General features: G+C 34.6%; 2 protein-coding genes across 6 annotated transcripts in view; one reads left to right on the top strand and one right to left on the bottom strand.

Annotated features, from left to right (window-relative positions):
• PPIG (peptidylprolyl isomerase G) overlaps positions 1-7825 on the top strand; it is a 65455-nt gene extending 57630 nt beyond the window's left edge. For all 5 annotated transcript variants that reach the window (XM_010602843.3, XM_064287021.1, XM_023542864.2 and 2 more), the window contains 2 exons: positions 880-1016; positions 1211-7825. In XM_010602843.3, coding sequence (XP_010601145.1) covers positions 880-1016; positions 1211-2327 — 1254 coding nt within the window. In that variant the 3' untranslated portion in view covers positions 2328-7825. The remainder of the gene's footprint in view (positions 1-879; positions 1017-1210) is intronic.
• A 2465-nt stretch (positions 7826-10290) lies between these two features.
• CFAP210 (cilia and flagella associated protein 210) overlaps positions 10291-24241 on the bottom strand; it is a 60090-nt gene continuing 46139 nt past the window's right edge. The window contains exons 7-9 of the mRNA XM_003405801.4: positions 22975-23167; positions 22091-22255; positions 10291-10795 (exon numbers count right to left, since the gene is read on the bottom strand). Coding sequence (XP_003405849.1) covers positions 10454-10795; positions 22091-22255; positions 22975-23167 — 700 coding nt within the window. The 3' untranslated portion in view covers positions 10291-10453. The remainder of the gene's footprint in view (positions 10796-22090; positions 22256-22974; positions 23168-24241) is intronic.

Here is a 24241-nt window from a genome sequence, read left to right as displayed (position 1 = left end):
TTCTAAAACATGGTATGTTCCTTCCTGTCTCAGTACCTTCAATCATGGTATTTCTTATGCCTGAAATGTTTTTCTTCATCCTTTTATCCTTACCCCCTTTTCCTCACCCTTGACTGCCTAACTTGTCATAAACATCCTTCAGTTCTCAGCTTTTAATTATCACTTAACTGTTCTCACCCTTTCCCCATACTAGATCAGATGTCTTTGCTATATACTCTCTGAGCACCTTTTATTTTTCCATTTACATTCATTCAAATTATAGTTGCATCTGCGTTTACTATCTGATTGTGTGTCCATCCATGTATTCTAGCCCTACTGTAGAATATAAATTCCAAGAGAACAAAATGATTTTTTGATTCACTAACGTTTCCTCCAGTATATGGTAGAGTGGTAACCATCCTAAGGGCTGCGTAAATATTTGTTGAATAAATGAACATCTATGCATTTGAGAAATGTTTGCTTTGAAACATTAAGTATACCAAACCAAACCTGTTGCCATCGAGTCAATTCTGACTCATAGTGACCCTGTATGTACACCCAAATTGGACCTTGGCAACTTGTAAGGGTTTTTGCACCATCATTTAGACAGGACTCTTCCAGGTGGATAGTTGAGGGAGATGGATGACATAGAAGGCTAGAGTATTCTGTAGTAAATGCTTTTATTTGTAACTTGCAGTGTGATTATTTAAAGTTTCTCTGCCTCATTGACTTCCTACCTGAAATTGGGAAATATTAATAATTTTAGAGTATAAGCAAATACTAGAAATTTTATTTAAACCTAGAAATACTTATGGTTTGCTAAGGATAAAATTTTAGCTATTGTTCCAATGCTTTTGTATTTTTAATATCTTAATTTTTTCCCCCTTTTCCTTTTTTAAGCGTTATCGCACTCCTTCCAGATCCAGATCAAGGGATCGTTTCAGACGTAGCGAGACCCCTCCACATTGGAGGCAGGAGATGCAGAGAGCTCAAAGAATGAGAGTATCAAGTGGTGAAAGATGGATCAAAGGGGATAAGTAAGATTTAATTGTTATTTCAAAGGCATGCAACAAGCAGTTTTCTATACTATTGTGCATAAAGTTATTAATAGCCATTTTAATTGTTTCTGAATACCTTAAGGAAAACAGAATACCATGTTAGCTAGTAATGGACACCATTCTTTTCCTAATAAAATTTTCTAAAATCTTTAATGTTTTTTCTTACTTTTTAGGAGTGAGTTAAATGAAATAAAAGAAAATCAAAGAAGCCCAGTTAGAGTAAAAGAGAGAAAAATAACTGATCAAAGACATGTGTCTGAGAGTCCAAACAGAAAAAGCGAAAAAGAAAAGAAAGTTAAAGATCATAAATCTAGTAGCAAAGACAGAGACATCAGAAGAAATTCAGAAAAAGATGATAAATATATTAAAAACAAAGTGAAGAAAAGGGCCAAATCTAAAAGTAGGAGTAAGAGCAAAGAGAAATCAAAGAGTAAGGAAAGAGATTCAAAGCATAATAGACATGAAGAGAAGAGGATGAGGTCAAGGAGTAAAGAAAGGGATCATGAGAATGTTAAAGAAAAAGAAAAGCAGTCTGATTCTAAAGGAAAAGATCAGGAAAGGAGTGGAAGTAAAGAAAAACCTAAACAGATAGAATCAAAAAGTAACGGGCATGATCATAATAAAAGTAAAGAAAAGGATAGACGCGTGCAGTCTAGGAGTAGAGAGCGTGATATAACTAAAGGCAAACACAGTTACAATAGTAGAACAAGGGAACGAAGCAGAAGTAGGGACAGGAGCAGAAGAATGCGCTCTAGAAGCCAAGACAGAGATCGCAGCCGAAGCAAGGAGTACCATAGATACAGAGAACGGGAGTACAGGAGAAGAGGAAGGTCACGAAGCAGGGAGAGAAGAGCAACACCAGGAAGATCAAGAAGTAAAGATAGGAGAAGAAGAAGGAGAGATTCACGAAGCTCGGAGAGAGAAGAAAGTCAAAGCAGAAACAAAGAAAAATACAGAAACCAAGAAAGTAAGACTTCACACAGAAAAGAAAATTCTGAGAGTGAGAAAAGAATGTACTCTAAAAACCGTGATCATAATAGCTCAACTAATAACAGGGAAAAAAAGGCTGATAGAGATCAGAGTCCATTCTCAAAAATAAAACAAAGCAGTAAGGACAATGAATTGAAGTCCTCCACGTTGAAAACCAAGGAGGATGGGAAAACCAGATCCTCAGTGGAAAAAGAAATCAACCAAAAATCAAAGGGTCAAGAAAATGACCACATACATGACAAAAATAAAAAATTTGATCATGAATCAAGCCCTGGAACAGATGAAGACAAAAGTGGATAAGCAAGTTGTATAAACTTATTTCCATTCTGTCTCAAATTTTAAGTTTTAGAGACTTGCTGATAAATCTTTATGTTGTTTTCCTCTTCATTCTTTTATGGGTTGTTTTATGTTTGTCTTTTTTTTTTTTTAATGTGGACTTCATTTAGTTGATCTTTTGATAATCTGCAACCTGGATAATTTGTACTGCTAAAGTTTTAATAAACTTGAAATGAGAAAAACACTTTGTGTAATACTGTGTGCTGTGTTTGACTATTTCATGGATGCATTTTTGTGTTGCAACAATTAGCCAGTAGCAAACATGCTGTGCTATACCCTGATTTGTTTATCAACCACTTGAAAACAGGCATAACTGATTGTTGCAATACATTGTTACAAAAGCTTGTGTTTCTCATTTTAAAGTAAGTTGGAAGCCACTGGGTAGAAGATAATCTTGTATAGATTTTGATGGCACTTATAATAGAGCCTTGCCACAGTTTCTTTTAATTACGCAAAGCAGGATCCTAATAACTTGAGCTCAGTCATCGCTTTTGATTTTATAGTCTTTTTTATTTAAATAGATAAATATGTAATTATTTACATTGCATTTCATATCTGATTCTTTCAAACTAGCTTGTTTCACGTCAGTGGTTTTCCTATCGAATTTAGTTTTATTTAACTGTTCATAAAAATAGTTCCAAGTTTTTGTTTTTCAGTTGATGTACTGATTGAGCTTGACTTGCTGTTATACAGCATTTGACAGGACTATACCTTGGAAGATCAGATTTTAATTCTCAATTCTGTGTTACTGCTTTAGTGTTTTTTTGTTTTTTTTTTAATCAGTATTACCCTTTTCTAAAATTAAAAAAAAAAAAATCTTACTAAAACTTACCACTTGTACAAGTCTTTAAGTTAGGCAGATTCTAAAAATCATTAATATTGACATGTTAACTCCCAAGATTTCTTTTTTGGCCACGAACCTATAATAGAATTTAGTGTTACTTCTGCATGGTTTTATTTTTTAGTTGACCTGACTCTCATAGTTGTGAGTTTCAAATGGCAGGAAAATGTATTTTTTTCTATCTATATATATATATATCGTGATAGGCTTCATAGCATGTTTATTGACTCTGGTTTCTGTTCAGGCGGCTTTAAACTATTATTGTTAACACTGTTTTAACTTGGCATGTATGACATTGCCACATAGATAAAGTAGAAAGTTGCAAAATTTGATAACTAAAGATACCCAAAAGTCGTTTAGATTTTGTGTGTTGGATTTCACTATTTTGTGATGTGTGGCCTTTTATTCTGTAATTCCTCTTCTAAATAAAACATTGAACATCCAGCAAATACAAAACCTGCCTCATTTTAAAAGAAATTACAGAATTCCTATTAATAGTAGTCTAGGGTATTTCCTACTTTAATATTTGCCACTATAGTGTCACCTGTATTACCAAGGTAGCTTCTTGATAAACCCAGTAGCTACTCAGAGCTGATTGTACTGAATAAAGCAGTGCTTAACATAATACTTCTCATTATTGATTAATACAGTAATGATACATTTGGCATTGCAATAGTTGTTTACAGAATGAATTGGATAATGAAGATAAGATTTGTTTAGCATATCTTAAAACAAATATCCACAGTGCAGTCTTTCCAAAACTTCTTCCTGACAATAAAAGTAATAGATGTATATTATAATCCAGGGAGTTTGATTCTTTAGGGACTTTGACCACAAACCCACTTTAGGGATAGTTGAGTCTGAGTGCCCAAGCTGTATAATCTGTTAAATATTTTAAACTAGTTATTGCTTGTCTTAAATTCAGTAAACTGCATTTTTAAAATCTTTGTGATAAACTATTTGAGCTTCAAGAAAGGTGCTATTTAAGAAAGGATTTCTAATATATTTTTTAAAAGCCCATGCTAAGTAAAACACTTCATACTGTCTGATCCGAGAGCTTTATCCACCAAGGATTACAGACAAGTACTCTAAATCTTAGAGTTTTCAAAAGTAACCATAGTGAAAAAAAAAAAAATAAGTACCTTGTATGAACAGTATTCTTATGTTTTGGCTATCAAAAGAGCAGCTCCATGTTAAGCATTATTTATAGTCTCCCCCCCCCCCCTTTTTTTCTTTAAGGTTTGTTAGCAGTTGTAACAGTAGAACAGATGTGTGGTCAAGGAGTTCAGATGAAAGGTGAGAACCAACTCGATTTTATTTTCAGAATATAAGGAATGTTTAGAAAGTGATTAACATTAACTGTACCTCAAGATCTGCATCTGAATAGTGCACAGCTCAAATGGTCTTATCCTTTTATTATATTTTAATAGTTGTGCCATCTTTATTTTTTACTTTAAGCGTACTGTTTTCCTAAAAATCAACTATTCTTCCCTGTTAAATTGATTTTATAGTGCTTTATGTCTGAGCTGACAGTTTATTTCAGTGTATCTTTGACTTAATATCCTTTTAAGAAGTTTTGTTTAAATTGGTTTGTATTTGTTGCTCAGTTGCTGATATCTGAAAAATTTTTCAGGATACAGAATTTTTATGATTATTTTGTGTAAAATATTTTTCTGGGTAAGCTATCTGCCACAGAAATTGACAATACAGAGAAATTAATAATGAGCAGTAGAGAGGTTACTGAATTGCTTTCAAACTAAATGGCCTTTGATCTTTTGCCCAGTGAACAGTGTGAAGGTAAAACAAGTAAATATTCCTTCGATGTAAGCAGGCACACATTTGGTTTCTGGAATTTTGAGCAAGTGGTATTCACTGGTAATTCTAATTTATTTTCAAGTTAGTATATAAAACTTTTTTTGTTTGTTTTTTTTAAAGTAGGGCTTCACACTCCAGGTAATAATTTTCATCACACTTTGAACTTTTTAATAAAAAATTTCTGTAGAAACCTGTTCAGTGTGCCTGCACCAAAAGGTCCTTTAAATATACATCATACACCTGGTTGCTGTAAAGAACCATAAAATGGGTATTTTTTTGTCTCTTTTTGATCTTTTTTTTTTAATGATTCAGTTTGTGATTCATACTTTCACAGTTGAGCAAACTCTCCAAGGATTGTAGGTTGATGCCCTGTTTGTTGTGAAAAGATCTGTTTTGTTATAACTTGTTTTAAAAAAATGAATAAAGATAAGCCCCAGCAAATGCATCAGTGGCTGGCACACCTGTCCATGGTGACTTCCCTGCTGCTTTTTAAAGGACTTGGGGAAAATGTAAACTCTTTGGCCTGTGGTGTGACACGAGATGGAAATATTAAAGGAAAAGATAAATCACATGAATAAGAAAATTCATAAGCAAGGTTGGAGAAGGAAATTGAGATTTTTTTATCTTTGTGCAAGAGGGAGTGGGGGTGTTGATTTGTGTTTCTGCCTTTTTTTTAAAGCAAATTTCATACGTTATCCAAAGCACACACTGTATATTTTCTTCCCCTTTTATGTGTTTATAGTATTTTGAAAGATTGATAAATGAATTGGGTATTTGTATGTAGGGATGTGAAAGATTCTGTGGCTGATCTCTTTGTGGAAGGGAAAACAAATGAAGATAATGCACTTCCTTTTCCAAGCTCAAAAGTCACTGTGATGTATATTTTTTTAATGAAATTTAGAAATAAAGCTGTTGTCTTCTCAATTATAAAGTTAGTTTCAAATGCTGCTTCTCTTATCATTAGTAACTGTTGAACTGTTTTCAGCAAACTGCATTTTACAAAATTTAAACTTCAAAAACTGTATTAACTTTTATAGTTAATGTATTAAATAAAATACTATAATAAACAGTTTGTTCTTTGTATTTTTTAAATTACTGTTGTATTAGTTATTCAACCTTTATTTTTATTAAATGCCAGATAATGGAGATAAGTAAAAATACTGTTTTATTTTACCCATTGGGGATATAGAATTATTTGTATTAAAAGAAAACTGAACAAAGAGTTTCACAATAAGCTTCTGTAAGACTCCAACCAGCAGTGAGAATTTCCAGAAAGCAGTTTGGGACTAAATTCTAGTATCAATGTTTATTCATAGTGCTTCAGGTTTCAGTGTGTCTTTTGCCTCAGCAAACTTTTAAGATAAAACTTGGGGTCTGCATTACTATCAACTGGAATACTACCATTTGCTTCTTAAGTCCTCTGAATTTCTCAGCATTGGAAACACTAATATATCCTGTGACTGCTAGTTTAAATATAGCACTTATTGTAAAGCCATATAAATATTGACTTTTGTAAAACAAATTGATGGTGTAATTTGGGGTTTTTTTTTTTTTTTTTTTGAGGAGGGGTTGGTTTTGTTTTTACTTAGACATATTTAGAGAAAATGTACCTATTTAATGTGAGAGATAACTAGCCACTGAAAATACATGCCTAGGTAAAAATGTTCTGACCATTCAATGGTCTGTATATGTTAATAGGTGAATATTGTTAATAAACTCTCAAATTCTGGAGTGTTTTTAAGTATCTCATAGCCAAGAGGATATGTAAAATGTGAGTGCTTTATATGGACTTTGCAATTGTGTATTAAAAATACTTTTAGCATCAGTTTGCTTTTTCTATTTTGATTGCTTTCTAGGTTTTTTTTTTCCTAGACATATTTCCTAACAATGTTTTTTTTAAATGCTAATTTATCATTTTTACTTCTTTTTTTTCCCCTCAAAACCTTAATACCCTAAGTGTCTTGGTTCCAGTTTACATCTTTGCCACAAATTTTGGCTGTGGGTTTCTTTTATCAGACTAGCAGATTAGAGCAGTTGTATTTCCACTGCTTTCAGTGTGCTATGTCACTCAGTTCTTTTCACTGAATTGTTTTGTGTTAAACAGATAGCCCCCCCCCCTTTCTTTAATGTAGTCAATTCTAGTAGAAAGCTCAGCAAAACTGAAAGTAAAATAATGAAATTGTGTAAGGGAGAAAAACTAAATAACGTTCTTTTATGCTAATCTTCACCCAGCTAAGTTGGTGGTAAAACAGATTTTTTTAATTAACCATTTTTTAGAAACTGATTTCCTGTTTTATAATGGGTAATAACCTTATCCAGAACTACTAGTCATTCTCAACATAATACATTTCATCTCTTAAAACTTAATTTAAAGGAAATGGTAAAGGTTCCAACTTTCTTGGTTTATTATGCCCTTGTGTTCGGTGATTTTTATGTGGTATCCCTAGGCCAAAAGAAATACCTAACGGTTCTGTTTATTAAGTAGTGAAGTTCAAATGGCTGAAGTATTTAATTTCTAACAACATAGTAACTATTTGAAAATTGAAATAAAACAAAAAACACTTATTCTTAAATAACCACAACTATTTACTAATGGGATATATGTAACACTTGGTCATTGTACAACTTTTCAACCTTAGAATCAGATTGGACACCACTTTTCCTGTGCTACAGTGATTTTCATCCAGTACTTTAGTTTTATCCCGGCGACTGTTGAAAATCCACCTTAAAGATGTCATTGAAAGGAATAGGGCATTCAGTGTGTTGAAACTGAACTGCCTTAAAAAAAAAAAAAAAAGCCTAAAGCTAGTAACAAATGCAATGTCCCATAAATGTCAAATATCACTGTGTTCACCTCAAAATTTTCAAATATCCCACCAGCTGTGCCCTTGTGAGTTCTCTGTGGTCCCTCAGAGCACCTTGGCACACATTTTGGAAATTAGTACATGTAGTTTTCTTTGCAATAATCAAAATTCTTATGTTTAATTGACTTTTTTTTTTTTTTTAGGAGAGTTTTGTAGCTTTCTTTTAAATTTAAATTCAGATTCATAGCCCGAAAGGAACCATAGCGGCTCAAAGAATCATCTATGCCATATTTTAAAAGTGTAGTTTGCCAGAGTCTTGGGTATGAATGAGGATCACTGCCATGTGCAGTCTAAGGATGGGCTTTGTGGAAGTTAGGGGAATATATGCAGAATTTAGTGTGTATGTGTACCTGACTGTTGGAGAAGCTACAGTTTTTATCAGGCTCCCAGAGAAGATCATAACATAAAAAATCTTGGTCTCCAAGAGAATGATGTTCTGTTACCTCAATATTTTAGTCTAGTATGTTGAAACACTGCTGCATCTCTTTACTATTTACATAAAATAGGAATGAGTTTAGTCTTTTTTTCTTAAAGTTAATGAATAGCAGTAAATGCCTGTATCAAATCAATAACCTAACTTTACAGTTTGAGGAACCTGAGAAAGCAAATGAAGCCCAAAGCTACCAGAAGGAAAGAAAGGATCAGAGTAGGGAAAATGAAATAGAGAATAGAAAATACAATCAGCAAAACCAGAAGGTAGTTTTTGAAAAGATCAATGAAATCAAACCTTTAGCTAGACTGACAAAAACAGAAGATGCCAATATTTAAAATCAAATGAAAGTAGGGACTTCACAACCACTCCTACAGAAATACAAAAGGTTATAAGAGAATACTATGTACAATTCTATGCCAACAAGTTAATTTAGATGAAATGGACAAAATCCTGGAAACACAAACTTAAGTTTACTCAAAATAGAAAATCTAAACAAATCCCTAAACAAGTGAAGAGATTGATTTTCAACAAAGGAGCCAAGAACATTACATGGGGGAAAGAACAAATGGTGTTGGGACAACTGGATATCCACACAGAGAAGAATGAAGTTGAGCCCTTACACCATACTAAAAGAATTAAAATGGATCAAAGACTTAAATTTAAGTGCTAGAATTACAAAACTCTTAGAAGAAAACCAGGGAAATTTTTTATGACCTTGGATTTGGCAAAGGATTCTTGGCTATGACACCAGGAACATTAGCGATGAAATTTGGTATATCAGGCTTCATCAAAATTGAAAATATTTGTGTATCAAATGGCAATACTAAGTGAAAAGACAACCCATGGAATGGGAGAAAATATCTGCAAACTACAGTGAAAACAGCCAGAAATCAACGGGACTGCCTTGTTTTTTCAGGTCTCACAATTTTTCCACCTTTGACAGGGTGCAGTCTTACCACTTCCTATCACTCGTTTTAGTGGAAAATATTCACATTTTCCTTCTCTGACAGGTTTCTGCCTTACACAGATTCCAGCTTTTGCAGGTTTTACTGCATATGTATTTACATATATATGTATATGTACGGTAAGAGTCTAGTATCCAGAATATATAAAGAAATCTTAGAACTCACAACAAAAACAACCTGATTTTAAAATGGGCATAAGACTTGAATAGACATTTCTCTCCAAAGAAGATATACATATGGGTCAATAGGCACAAGATGTTAGCATAACTCACCAGGGAAATGCAAATCAAAACCACAATAATGTACCACTTCCCACCCAAAAGGATAGCCATAAAAAGAAAAGAAAGTGTTAGCAGCAGGTCCAGATATTTTGAAACCTTCATACATTGCTGGTGGGAATATAAAATGGTTCAGCCACTGTGGAAAACAGTTTGGTGGTTTCTCAGAAAGGTAAACAGCATATGACTCAGCAATTCCACTCCTTAAATATATACCCAAAACTGAAAACATGTTCAAAAAAAACTTGTACAAAAATGTTCATAGCAGCTCATTCACAACAGCCAAAATGTGGAAACAACCCAAATGTCCATCAACAGATGACTGGACAAGCAAAACGTGGCTTATCCATACAAGGAAATATGCAGCCACAAAAAAGAATGAAGTGCTAATACAGGTTACAACATACATGAGCCTTGAAAACATGCTATGTGAAAGAAGCCAGAAATATGCCACATATTGTATGATTTCATTTACATGAAATATCCAAAATGGGAAAATTCATAGAGACCAAAAGATTGGGGTTCCCAGAGGCTGAGGACAGAGGGAATAGGGAGTGACATCTCAATGGGTATGAAGTTTCCTTTTGAGATGAAAAATTCCTGGAACTAGATAATGGTGATCATTGCACAATATTATGGATAATGCACTGAACTGTACATATTTAAATAGTTAAAATGGTAATTTTTATGTGCATTTTACCACAAAAAATAATCTGAGTCAATTAGGGGTTTTATCTATCTAGTGGAAATACTGTGAAGAATGAATTAAATTAGACAATTGTACTTAGATGAAAAGCAGCTTTATTAACAAATTATAGGTATATAATTCATCTACCTTTGTAGCTCATATAATTCCCTACAACTTAGTCTTCTCAATCTTAAAAATAAAATTTTCTACCATGTAAAACCTAGCCTCTGCTTAGACCTTTGGAAATTATATTTTGATCCATGAGAGTTATAAAAAGGGAGCTGGACTCCAGTGACATCATTTGTCTGATAGCTGGGTCTTAATCCACCTCTGTCCACAAACACTGGTCCATGGCCACCTCCAGGTCCTTCCTGTACAGCTTTTACAAGAGGATAAATATATTTATTTGTTGATTGGGACTCCGATTCAATTACTTCTCTTGCGTAATTCTGGAATTCTTTCTCCTTTTCAACCGCAATAGCTTCAGTAAGTCTGCAATAATCTATTTCTGCTTCTTTTGATAGTTTTGCATTAAACTTATTTTTGGCCTATTTGGGAAAGAAAGGAAATACAATTTTTCATATTGGTTTACAAGATAACTTTCTGAATAGATGTAGCATTTAAAGTTGTAGGCATAATTTTCTAAACTCATTGATACTTCACAAATTCTGGTTTCACAATTATAATTGTTTAGAAACTTATGCATCTCAGAATGTTACCATGCTCAAAGGAAAATAATAGCCTTAAGTGATGCCTCTTCAAACAAATACACCAAAATACTTAAAACCATTTTAACTGTTTCTTTTAACTAGTTAAAGGAAATTGAGATAAAATCAGATAAGGTCTGAATCCTGTTTCTACCATTTTTAAGATGGGAACCAAAATTTTGTAGGTGTAGAAGGCATATCACTCATTGCCCCCAACCCATCTACCATTCTAAAGGAAATTACTCAATTGCACAGTCACTGGGTCAGCCCAATATACCGTGTGACCCAGCCACATAAGATTAAATCAGCCGTGCATGTCCGAACTAAATTACCATACATTCTCTTTCTCCCAAGATTTTAGAGTTAGAACACTGATATTTCCCAATGAAGGTTCACTAGAAACTGGGTAGAATAAGTACTCTAAGCAATCTATCAAATGCTAGTTTACCAAAATTTTACAAAAATGTGTTTAGCTGTTTATATTTACCTCAAAACAATTTTTAACTTTCATATCAATTTATATTGGATGAGGTGATTTTAATAGCTTTGGAAGATTTCTATAAAGTTCTGGTTGACAACTTTTGTGTTTATACAGGCATTTGAAGATACGCTAAGTTTGTTAAAAAAAAAAACTGGGGGAGGGGAGCCTTAGAGTGACTCTGTCTACTTATGAATATATTTAATATTCATGAAAGCATTTTTTGATATAATAACCAAAACTTCAGCATAAAACAGAACCCCAAACCTGATATCCATCTACCATAAACTGACCAACTATATCAATATGAAATAACAAAACTTTTATTACCGAGTGCTACAATACAAAATAGTTAAAAACATGAAAGGCTCACGTGCTATTTGTTGAATTGGTGATAAAATACTAGGAGTTTGAATAAGTAGAAAATGACATTCAATAATACTAAAGAAAAAAGTTAGAAAAGGCTAAAAATATAATATCAAAGGCAAAATGCTATAACTTGGGATCAAAGTTAGAAAAGGCTAAAAATATAATATCAAAGGCAAAATGCTATAACTTGGGATCCTAACAAGGAGCATTGGGATATGTCAATTTGATAAGAGTTTCCAGAAGGATATTGCAGGAACAGAAAGGACCATTTGAAGCAGCAGAAAGGACGTGACAATGAAAGGAACAGAGTACCATAGTGGGCCATATGATTAGTGTCCCAAATATGATATGCATTAAACAAATACAAATTTGTAAACTAAGTTAAAAAATGTGGTTTAAAATCCTAAAAAATGCTAATAGATGGATAAAGTAACACTAACAAGCACCTTTGGAGGATCCTATAGAGCTAATTATTTTGAAAACTGGAAAATAAAAGGAAAAGTACCCTGTCTTTTCTGTACAAATTATACATCAAAAAAAAAAAAGCAAACCAAATATTTGATCATGAAAATTTTTTGAAGAAGCCTTCGGCAAACAAATGTGAAGTAATGAGGAAATAACATTTTGGTACCTGATGATTTAATAGATCTAGGCAATGATCAGCAAAGACAGCTAACATCACAGAAATTGAGGCCAGTCATATACTTCCTAGCTGAAGTATAAAAAACCTGTGTGGAATTCTTCAAAAAAATAACCTGAATCTGACATAAACTGTAGATTTTACAGGACATACAGGGAACATATTAAACTCATGACAGAGATCCAATCAGCAAAATCAGGCTGTAATAATTCCAAAAGACAAGAAACTCAGTTTCTTCAACAAATAAATTATAAACACAATAAAAACAAGGAAAGGAAACCTAAGACAAAAAGGTGGGGCGGGGGTAGGAAGTTATATCAAAGTAGACTTAAAAGACATGTCAACCAAATGGAATATATGGACCTCACTTGATCCTTATTCAAACAACAAAATTTTAAAATATGAGAAAATTGGGGAGAAATTTAAACACTAACGATTTAGATGTGACAACAGAATTGTGGTTATGTTACTTTCCCTGTCTTTTAGAGATACATACTGAAATATATACAGGGAGATAGATAAAATGATATAATATCTGGGATTTGTTATATACTTATGTATATTTTCACCACAATTAAGAAAATATTTTTAAAAAGATGTTTTAAAAAGTATATAGACTGAGGGTGGGGCCAAGATGGCTGACTAGGTAGAAGCTACCTCGGATCCCTCTTGCAACAAAGACTCAGAAAAACAAGTGAATCAATAACATACATGACAATCTACGAACCCTGACCAACAAACACAGATCTAAAGAGTTGACCTGAGTGACAGAGACTGAGAACGAACAACCACGGGGGAAGCAACAACTGTTTTCGGAGCCTGGAGCCAGCATCCCCGTCAGGAAACCTTGGCGCCGGGCTTTGGACTGGGCACAGGGAAGCTGAGCAGGGCATCCTGAAACGGCGCAAACACGGGGCGCAGCCCTAGAGCCCAGAATTGACCTCGGGGGAAGCCCAGCCAGTGCACACAGGCAGCGCAGCGATGCGGCTGACAGGAGAAGTCACTGGGAGGCAGCGACTGGTTTTGGAGCCAGGAGTGCGGCGTCCCAGCCGGGGAACCTTGGCACTGGGCTTTGGACTGGGAGCAGAGGAACTAACCGCAGTTTCTGACACAGCGCAAGCAGGGGACGCGGGCCTGACCCTCGGGGGCAATCTCTACCCAGCCAGCGCATACAGTCCACGCACCCCTTGGGAATCTCAGATAAAACAGTCATCCCAAGCAAGATAAGTAACTTTGTCTACATTCTGGGGTGCTACTCTCTCCTATTTATCTGAACCCTCCCCTCCCCTTCCCAGGAGGCTTCATTAACATTGGAATTTCCTGAGCCAGAGAATGAGCTGCGCTGTGGTTTTTCTTTCTTTCTTTTTTTTTTTGGTCTTTTCCTAACCCATTCTCCTGGCCTGAGAGAAGCAACCACAAAAAACCCAGGGACCAAAAATCCTTCCCTAATTGGACTAAAAACACAGAACCAGCTCCAGCCAAGCATATGTGATCCACAGTTTGGGCTTTCATCCCTACAGGGAACAAGGTGGCTATTATAATGCAAAGGCATTTCTGATAGGGATCTGACTGTAATTGTTTTAGCAGATTACTGGAAAGACAAGTTTCCCAGGTCTGATATCTCTGCCTATTCAACAGAGCCCTCACTGACCCACAACAGGTAACTGAGGGCTGAAGCTCCCCCAAGACCACATAGCCTCCTGCCTTAGCAGTCTAAGGAGGGTGACCTACCAATCTGTAGAGGTACTTGCATTGGGGGCCTAAGGTACAGCTGCAGAGCCCACCCACCAAAGTGCTTTAGGAATAGAGATACACCTACCTCACTGAAACTTGGGGGAAGCCTGTCAGCATCCTGCCCCCCTGCCCAGAGTGTGAACCCCTGCTGCTACTAGAATCTGGTGCACACAACTATCACCACTACTTCTCTAGGTGGATAGGTGACAGTCTGCACCACACACTTGATAATCCAAAATCAGATTCTACTCAAGAATAGTGAATGGACTCTTAGGCTTATATATCTGGTAACAGCCCAAACCAGCTGGTAATAGGACATAAGTGACTCAAAGACTACAACAATCCAGAGAGCGCAATCTAGTAGCCCATCCACGTATATTTAAAGAAAACAAAACAAGATAAGACTCAGTGAGCAAATGTAGAATAAATCACTACAATATCTTAGTGATGGCTCGAAGACAGCAGTTGATATCAAGCCACATAAAGAAGCAGACCATGATTGCTTCTACAGCTCTCCAAACTAAAGAATCAAAATCATTCCCAAATGAAGATACAATCCTGGAATTGCCAGATGCAGAATATAAAAAACTAATTTACCGAATGCTTCAAGACACCAGGGATGACCTCAGAAATGAATCTACAGAAAAAGCCAAGGAACACACTGATAAAGCAGTTGAAGAACTCAAAAAGATTATTCAAGAACATAGTGGAAAAATTAATAAGTTGCAAGAATCCATAGAGAGACAGCATTCAGAAATCCAAAAGATTAACAATAAAATTACAGAATTAGACAACGCAATAGGAAGTCAGAGGAGCAGACACGAGCAATTGGAATGCAGAGTGGGAGATCTGGAGGACCAGGGAATTGACACCAATATAGCTGAAAAAAATCAGATAAAAGAATTAAAAAAAATGAAGAAACCCTAAGAATCATGTGGGACTCTATCAAGAAGAGTAACTTGCATGTGATTGGAGTCCCAGAACAGGGAGGGATAACAGAAAACACAGAGAGAATACTTGAAGATCTGTTGGCAAAAAACTTCCCTGACATCATGAAAGACGAAAGGATATCTATCCAAGATGCTCATCGAACCGCATTTAAGATTGATCCAAAAAGAAAATCACCAAGACATATTATCATCAAACTTGCCAAAACCAAAGATAAAGAGAAAATTTTAAAAGCACCCAGGGATGAAAGAAAGGTCTCCTACAAAGAAGAATCAATAAGTTCAGACAACTCAGCAGAAACCATGCAGTCAAGAAGGCAATGGGATGACATATATAGAGCACTGAAGGAGAAAAACTGCCAGCCAAGGATCATATATCCAGCAAAACTCTCTCTAAGATATGAAGGCGAAATTAAAACATTTACAGATAAACACAAGCTTAGAGAATTTGCAAAAACCAAACCAAAAAAAAAAAAAAAAGCTACAAGAAATACTAAAGGAAATTGGCCAGAAAACCGATAATATCAGATACTAGCACAACACAAGGTCACAAAACAGAACATCCTGATATCAACTCAAATAGGGAAATCAAAAAAACAAATTAAGATTAATTTTAAAAAGAAAAAAACGCTCGAAACGGAATTATTGAAGTCAATATGTGAAAGATCACAATAATCAAAAAGAGGGACTATATACAGGTGGCATAGAACTGCCATATGGAGAGGGATACAAGGCGATATAGGACAATACAAGTTAGGTTTTTACTTAGAAAAATAGGGGTAAATATTAAGGTAACCACAAAGAGGTCTAACAATTCTATAACTCAAAATAAAAGCCAAGAAAAACATAACGACTCAGCAAACATAAAGTCAAATACTATGAAAATGAGGAACACACAACTTACAAAGAAAAACGCCTCAGCACAAAAAAGTAAGTGGAAAAATGAAATTGTCAACAACACACATAAAAAGGCATCAAAATGACAGCACTAAACACATACTTATCTATAATTATGCTGAATGTAAATGGACTAAATGCACCAATAAAGAGACAGAGAGTGTCAGACTGGATAAAGAAACACGATCCGTCTATATGCTGCCTACAAGAGACACACCTTAGACTTAGAGACACAAACAAACTAAAACTCAAAGGATGGAAAAAAATACATCAAGCAAACAATAAGCAAAAAAGAGCAGGATTAGCCACATTAATTTCTGACAAAATAGACTTTAAAGTTAAATCCACCACAAAGGATAAAGAAGGACACTACATAATGATTAAAGGGACAATTGACCAGGAAGATATAACCATATTAAATATTTATGCACCCAATGACAGGGCTGCAAGATACATAAAACAATCTTTAACAGAACTGAAAAGTGAGATAGACACCTCCACAATTACAGTAGGAGACTTCAACACACCACTTTCGGAGAAGGACAGGACATCCAGTAAGAAGCTCAACAGAGACACGGAAGACCTAATTGCTACACTCAAACAACTTGACCTCATTGACTTATACAGAACTTATACACCCAACTGCTGCAAAGTATACTTTTTTTCCTAGCGCACATGGAACATTCTCCAGAATAGACCACATATTAGGTCATAAAACAAACCTTTGCAGAATCCAAAACATCAAAATATTACAAAGCATCTTCTCAGACCACAAGGCCATAAAAGTGGAAATCAATAACAGAAAAATCAGGGAAAAGAAATCAAATACTTGGAAACTGAACAATACCCTGCTGAAAAAAGACTGGGTTATAGAAGACATTAAGGAGGGAATAAAGAAATTCATAGAATGCAACAAGAATGAAAACACTTCCTATCAAAACCTCTAGGACACAGCAAAATCAGTGCTCAGAGGTCAATTTATATCGATAAATGCACACATACAAAAAGAAGAAAGAGCCAAAATCAGAGAACTGTCCCTACAACTTGAACAAATAGAAAGTGAGCAACAAAAGAATCTATCAGGCACCAGAAGAAAACAAATAATAAAAATTAGAGCTGAACTAATTAAAAAAAAAAAATTTTTTTTTTTTTTGAGAACAGAAAAACAATTGAAAGAATTAACAAAGCCAAAAGCTGGTTCTTTGAAAAAATTAACAAAATTGATAAACCATTGGCCAGACTGACGAAAGAAATACAGGAAAGGAAACAAATAACCCGAATAAGAAACGAGATGGGCCACATCACAACAGACTCAACTGAAATTAAAAGAATCATATCAGATTATTACGAAAAATTGTATTCTAACAAATTTGCAAACCTTGAAGAAATGGATGAATTCCTGGAAAAACACTACCTACTTAAACTAACACATTCAGAAGTAGAACAACTAAATAGACCTATAACAAAAAAAGAGATTGAAACGATAATCAAAAAACTCCCAACAACAAAAAGCCCTGGCCCGGATGGCTTTACTGCAGAGTTCTACCAAACATTCAGAGAAGAGTTAACACCACTACTACTAAAGGTATTTCAAAGCATAGAAAATGAAGGAATACTACCTAACTCATTCTATGAAGCCACCATATCCCTGATACCAAAACCAGGTAAAGACATTACAAAAAAAGAAAATTACAGACCTATATCCCTCATGAACATAGATGCAAAAATCCTCAACAAAATTCTAGCCATTAGAATTCAACAACATATCAAAAAAATAATCCACCATGACCAAGTGGGATTTATACCAGGTATGCAAGGCTGGTTTAATATCAGAAAAACCATTAATGTAACCCACCATATAAATAAAACAAAAGACAAAAACCACATGATCTTATCAATTGATGCAGAAAAGGCATTTGACAAAGTCCAACACCCATTCGTGATAAAAACTCTCACCAAAATAGGAATTGAAGGAAAATTCCTCAACATAATAAAGGGCATCTATGCAAAGCCAACAGCCAGTATCACTCTAAATGGAGAGAGCCTGAAAGCATTTCCCTTGAGAACGGGAACCAGACAAGGATGCCCTTTATCACCGCTCTTATTCAACATTGTGCTAGAGGTCCTAGCCAGGGCAATTAGGCTAGACAAAGAAATAAAGAGCATCTGGATTGGTAAGGAAGAAGTAAAATTATCTCTATTTGCAGATGACATGATCTTATACACAGAAAACCCTAAGGAATCCTCAAGAAAACTACTGAAACTAATAGAGTTTGGCACAGTCTCAAGAGTCTCAGTCTCAAGGAGAGACTGGAAGAGCTGACTCATTGGGGGAGAGTAAGTGGGAGTATGGAGTAAGGTGTATATAAGCTTATATGTGACAGACTGACTTGATTTGTGAATATTCACCTAAAGCTCAATAAAAATTATTTAAAAAAAAAAGGGGGGGGGGACTAAAAATCCATACCCCTTGATTCAGCCATCCTGCTACTAAATATTTAAGTAACTCATAAATATGCCAACATGTATGCAGAAAAAGCTACTTCATGAGGAAATTGAAAGATGAATAAAAAATGTTTGAGGTAGAGGAGAGGATATGAGAATTACAGATGGACAGTGCAGTATGAGGGAAGCAGCAAAGCACAAATCAGCAAGTGAATATCCATAAACTGGACAAAGGTGGTGCTGCTAGAGCTCAAAGTGTGAGGCAAAGAATGCAAGATTTCAAGGTTGGGCATTTAAACTGGGGCTTTGCAGTGAAGAGTTTTGGTAAATGGTTCAGAGGAATTAAAGCATGTGGGACATGGGGAAATGGGGCCAAAAATTCCTATAGAATAACAGTATCCATCAATATAGGAATCCTCCTACAACTCTCCAAAATTATAGTATCAATAAGGACAACAAGCAAAATTACTCACAAAACAAACCATATTTAGACTATAACTAAGAGACAGAACACTAAAAAAAAAAAAAAAAAAAGACAAAAACTTTCAATTTTCTAGTAAGCAGGAGAAAAACATCCCATAACAGCAGAGTCCTCTCTGAACCCACTTATGGTGTGCAGGGTCAGGCAGAGATTCATAAAAGTCTTTTCCTGAAGGGGTTCTGCAAGTGTCAGAGCACAGAAGATGTCAATGAGGAAACACTTTCAGAATGAGGGAGAGCCACTGTGAGTGCAGATGTAGTGACATCAGGTCTGAGCCCTGGCAAAAGAGTACATTGGCTACCTGGAAATGCAAAGAAAGATCTTGGAAAGTATGGGAGTTTTGACAAATGTTTTTATATATGATGCATTAAAAAAACTGGTCTGCTATGTGATTTGCAAATATTTTCTACCCAGTCTGTTGGACATCTTTCATTTTTTAAACAGTGTATTTCATAGAGCAAAAGTTTTTAGTTTTGATGAAGTCCATTTTTTTTCTGTTGTGGATTGTATATTTAGTGTCATTTTTAACCCAAGATCACAAAGATTTTCTGCTATGGTTTCTTCCAAGCATTACCTATCTCTAAAATTTATATTTAAGTCTATGAGTTATTTTGTTAGGTATGGGTTGAGGTTCATTATTTGCATGAGATGTCCAATTGTTCCAGCACAATTTGTTAAAAAAAAAAAAAACCTATTATTTCTCCAAAAAAAAAAAAAAAAAAGTATATAGACTGGAAAGGAAGAATTAAAAGTGTCTTTATTCACAGATCATATAATCAATATGTAGAAAATTCTAAAGAATCTACAAAAAAAGCTACTAGAACTCACAAGTGAATTTAGCAAGGCTGCAAGATGCAAATTAATATACAAAAATCAACAGTATTTTTATATATTATCAACAAACAATCCAAATATGGGATAAAAATTTCATTCACAAATACATTAGAAAACAAGAATAAATTTAACAAAGGGTGCAAAAGACCTGTACACCTCAAACTACAAAACACTACAGAACTTAAAGAATATCTAATAAAGAGATATTCAATATTCATGGATTTGAAGACTCAATATTGTTATAGTATTCCCTCAAAATTAGTCTCTCCAAAATATTCTCCCCAACTCTCCCCAAACTGATCTATCTATATATTTAATGCAATTGCAATAAAAACCCAGCAGGTGTTTTTTGCAGAAATTGACAAGCTGATTCTAAAATGTATACAGAAATTCAAAGCACCTAGAATAGCCGAAATGACTTTTTAAGAGATCAAAGTCAGAGGATTTACACTACCTAATTTTAAACACTAACTTTTTTTTAATTTTAAACACTTAATATAAAGTTACAGTAATCAAGATAGTATAGTATGGGTATAAGGATAGATACCATATTTTTATGCAAATAATGCACGACTTCCACCTACGTTTGCCAGCCATGCCCTTCCCCCATTAGGTATTTTCATAAGAGCTGCTATGCCAATTTTTTTTTATTATGTTGCTGTAGAAAAAAATTAGCATAGCACACTTATGAAAATATGTCACGGGGGAGAGCGCAGTTGGCAAACAAACTTAGAAGGCATGTATTATTCACATAAAAGCATGGTATATTAATGGAACAGAATCAAATGTCCAGAAATAGATTCACACTTCTATGGTCAACTGATTTTCAATCAAAGTTCCAGTGTAATTCAATGGAGAAAAGGCTGTCTTTTCACCAAACAGTATTGGAATAACTGAATATCTATACAGAAAAATGAATTTTGACCTTTACCTCACATCATATACTAAAAATAATTCAAAAAAGATCATATGCCTAAACATAAGAAACCCATAAAACTTCTAGAAGAAAACACAGGACAAAATCATTATGACCTAATTTAGGCAAAGTTTTCTTAGCAGTGATACAAAAAGTATATATCACAAAATAAAAAATTGATAAATTGGACTGCATCGAAATTAAAAACTTTTGCTTACTGGAAGATACCATTAAGAAAATGAAAAGGAAAGCCACGAATAGGGAGAAAATATTTGTAAACATATATCTAAGTACCATCTAGCATATATAAAGAACTCTTCTTAAAACTCAACAATAAGAAAACAACCCATTTGAAAAATGAGCAACCAATTTGAGCAGACACTTCACCAAAGAAGGCATACAAATGGCTAACAAGCACATGCAAAGATGTTCAATATCTTTGGTCATTAAGGAAATGCAAAATAAATCTATGAGATTCCACTAAATGGCCCTTCCAAAAAACCCAGTGCCGTCGATTCCGACTCATAGCGGCCCTATAGGACAGAGTAGAACTGCCCCATAGAGTTTCCAAGGAGCACCTGGTGGATTCGAACTGCCAACCCTTTGGTTAGCAGCCGTAGCACTTAACCACTACGCCACCAGGGTTTCCAAATGGCCCCTAGAATAGTTAAAGGAGGACAATACCAAACGTTGGTGAAGATGTGGGGCAACTTGTACTTGCACATGTTGCTGGTAGGAATGGAAAATGATATAGCCGTTTTGGAAAACAGATTTTCATCACAAATGAATGGATGCCAGATACTCTAGACATCTTGTTTAATCTCTGGTACTCTCAGTCACCTGAAATCTAAAACCCATGAGATCCCAATCAACATAATGTCTGGGATGTAGTTACAAAGGTGGAAAAAAGTAAAGCAAAGAAGATGAACTTCATGGGCTGCCAAATGCATCTGAATTTTATTTAATATTTACTAAAGCACAATAGACACTAAAGAAGGAAAAATGTTTGTGCAAAAATAAAAACCTAGTATAAAGTAAAAAAAAAAAAAAAACCTGTTGCCGTCCAGTCAATTCCAACTCATAGCAACCCTACAGAACAGAGCAGAACTGCCTCTTAGGGTTTCCAAGGAGTGCCTGGTGGTTTGAACTGCCAACCTTTTGGTTAGCAGCTGTAGCTATTAACCACTACACCACCGGGGTTTCTATAACCTAGTGCAGGAATTTCAATAAAGATAAAAACAGAAACTAATTTCACATTTTTGATATTTACTATGTCATAACCATGATGATCATTTGTTCTTAAAAAAGCAAACTGTTTGGGAGATAGAAAACTAGTATGAGTTCTATATAACATAATTATTGCTAAAATAAGTAAGTGCATTAAGGAATAATTACCATTTGCTGAATATGGGCATCTTGAACTTTTCTGCATTCTTCATCAGCTTTGCGTTTTTTCTCCTTTTCATGCTCCAAAAAAATCTGGTCTGCTTTCAGGATATCCAGCAATTGTTCTTTAGCGCTTATTTTTCTTTGTCTTTCCTCTTCTTCTTTGTTTTTCATCTAGATGTTAAAAGGCAAAGGAAAGAAATTAAAACCAGTTTTGGCAACCAGTGCTTTCTAATAACGTACAGAGTTAGAAAGCTCCAAGCAGAAGATCAGCCAGCAGCAATGCAGAAAATTGTATGCAGCTTGTTTGAGACCCACATGGCCAGTTTACTTTGGTTTTGCTTTATTTTCTTAATCGCAGGTAACACCCAATGAAAACTTAAGTAGAGTGATACAGACCAATCTCTAGGTTTGAAAAAGAAAATTCAGGAGCACAAAACCAAGATCTTCTCAAGATGGAAAGATATTTGTAAGTGAAAGATTAATTGGTACAGTGTTTGTAAACTATCTAATTTAAATGTTATAGCACTCAGTCTTGTAGGACACAACTTTTGAAGAATTAAGTAATATGGAAATGCAATAGGGTCATTTTGACTTTTTTTTTAATTCAAATGAAAAATCTGTATGACATGAATAATAATCCTTGCATTTCAGATGACTCTGAAAGAAAAAAGATTATTTTGTATCTATAAATATCTTATTTGTAATTGATTATCCTGTCATCTTCTGTTAAGAGAAAACATGGTCTGATTTCAAGAATATAGGAGGATAATTTATACATTGTTTTTAAAATCTCTGCCAGTTTTTGGTCAGGGAGGTGGGGGGGTGAAACCACAGTGGAAAGAGCTTAAATTTATCTTTTTATTTTTATTTGTCATAACCGAATTGTTTACCACAATAGCTCTATATTCTGCAATCGCTTTTACTTCTTCTTTGTTTTTTTCATATCTTTCAATTTCTCTTTTTTCCCTTTCAGCCTCAGCTTCTGCAATATCTCTGGCAATAATCAAATCTTCATTGTCAAGTTTCTCTTTTATTAGTTCACTCAGGAAGTTATTAATTCTTTCTCTTCTTTCTTCCATTAGTCTATAACAAAATAACCATAACTTGTCACATTTTCATGAACAGAATGGTTACAGAGGCAGTATAATATAGTTAAGGAGTCTGAGATATTTTACAACCTCCTACAGAAATGAAAGAAGCCCCATTGTTTCTTATATATCTTGATTGTTTTAAGTGGAAATTATTTTTTATAATTATAAAGTAACAAGTAGTCTAAAAATCCACAAGGGTAATATGCATAGTATGATCTTACTTATATACACTCACTCCTCACTTATCAACATGGTTAGGTTCCAAAGACCAGGTCATTAGGTAAAAATCAGCATTATGTAAAAATGGAGGATGACCACATAAGATCACAAAATGGAAGATGATTACATCATGTCATAACTGCCAAGTTACATTATATAACTGCCAAATTATATCATTACACAACTGCCAAATTACATCATTACATAACTGCCAAACCACTAAGAATCATGGCCCAGCCAAGTCGACACATAACCATCACAGCTAGTGTTACTCTCACCTTGCACCTCGCTGTTTGCTACTGCCAGACCTACATCGTTAAGGCACAAAATAGTTGGACTGTAAATTTTTTACTATTGTCGTAAATGGGAAATGTCAGAGAACAAGACAGTCGTTAAGCAAGGAGTGGGTATATAAATGAGCTTACTTACACATAAATGGGATAATGTGTTAAAACTATCCACATTGAAAAATACTTTAAAATGTTTTATTAGACTATCCTGCTTACTCTAATATTGAAGACTTAGGCTATAAAAGTAAATAAAGGTCTTCCTTTAAATAAAACCATAAAAATAGCAATAAAAGTTATCAAAATCCTGAATAAATATCCATCCCTTTATTATACCCTGTCTGCAATGTATTCATAGTACTTTACTGACTTTATCTGTTTATCGTATCTGTCTCTGTTTAAACACTGTGAGATTCCTGAGGTCCAGGGCCAAGCATAGTGCCTGGCAAGTCATTAATAAGAAATGCATGTTTGTTGAAGGAATGGAAGCATTTTCATTTAGGAAATTGGGCAAAAACTACTCTTTAATTTAGTGACAAATTCACCAATTTACTGAGTGA

The sequence above is a fragment of the Loxodonta africana genome, chromosome 6, assembly GCF_030014295.1.
Source record: "Loxodonta africana isolate mLoxAfr1 chromosome 6, mLoxAfr1.hap2, whole genome shotgun sequence".
Lineage (NCBI taxonomy): Eukaryota > Metazoa > Chordata > Mammalia > Proboscidea > Elephantidae > Loxodonta > Loxodonta africana.
This window is presented reverse-complemented; position numbering and strand designations above follow the sequence as displayed.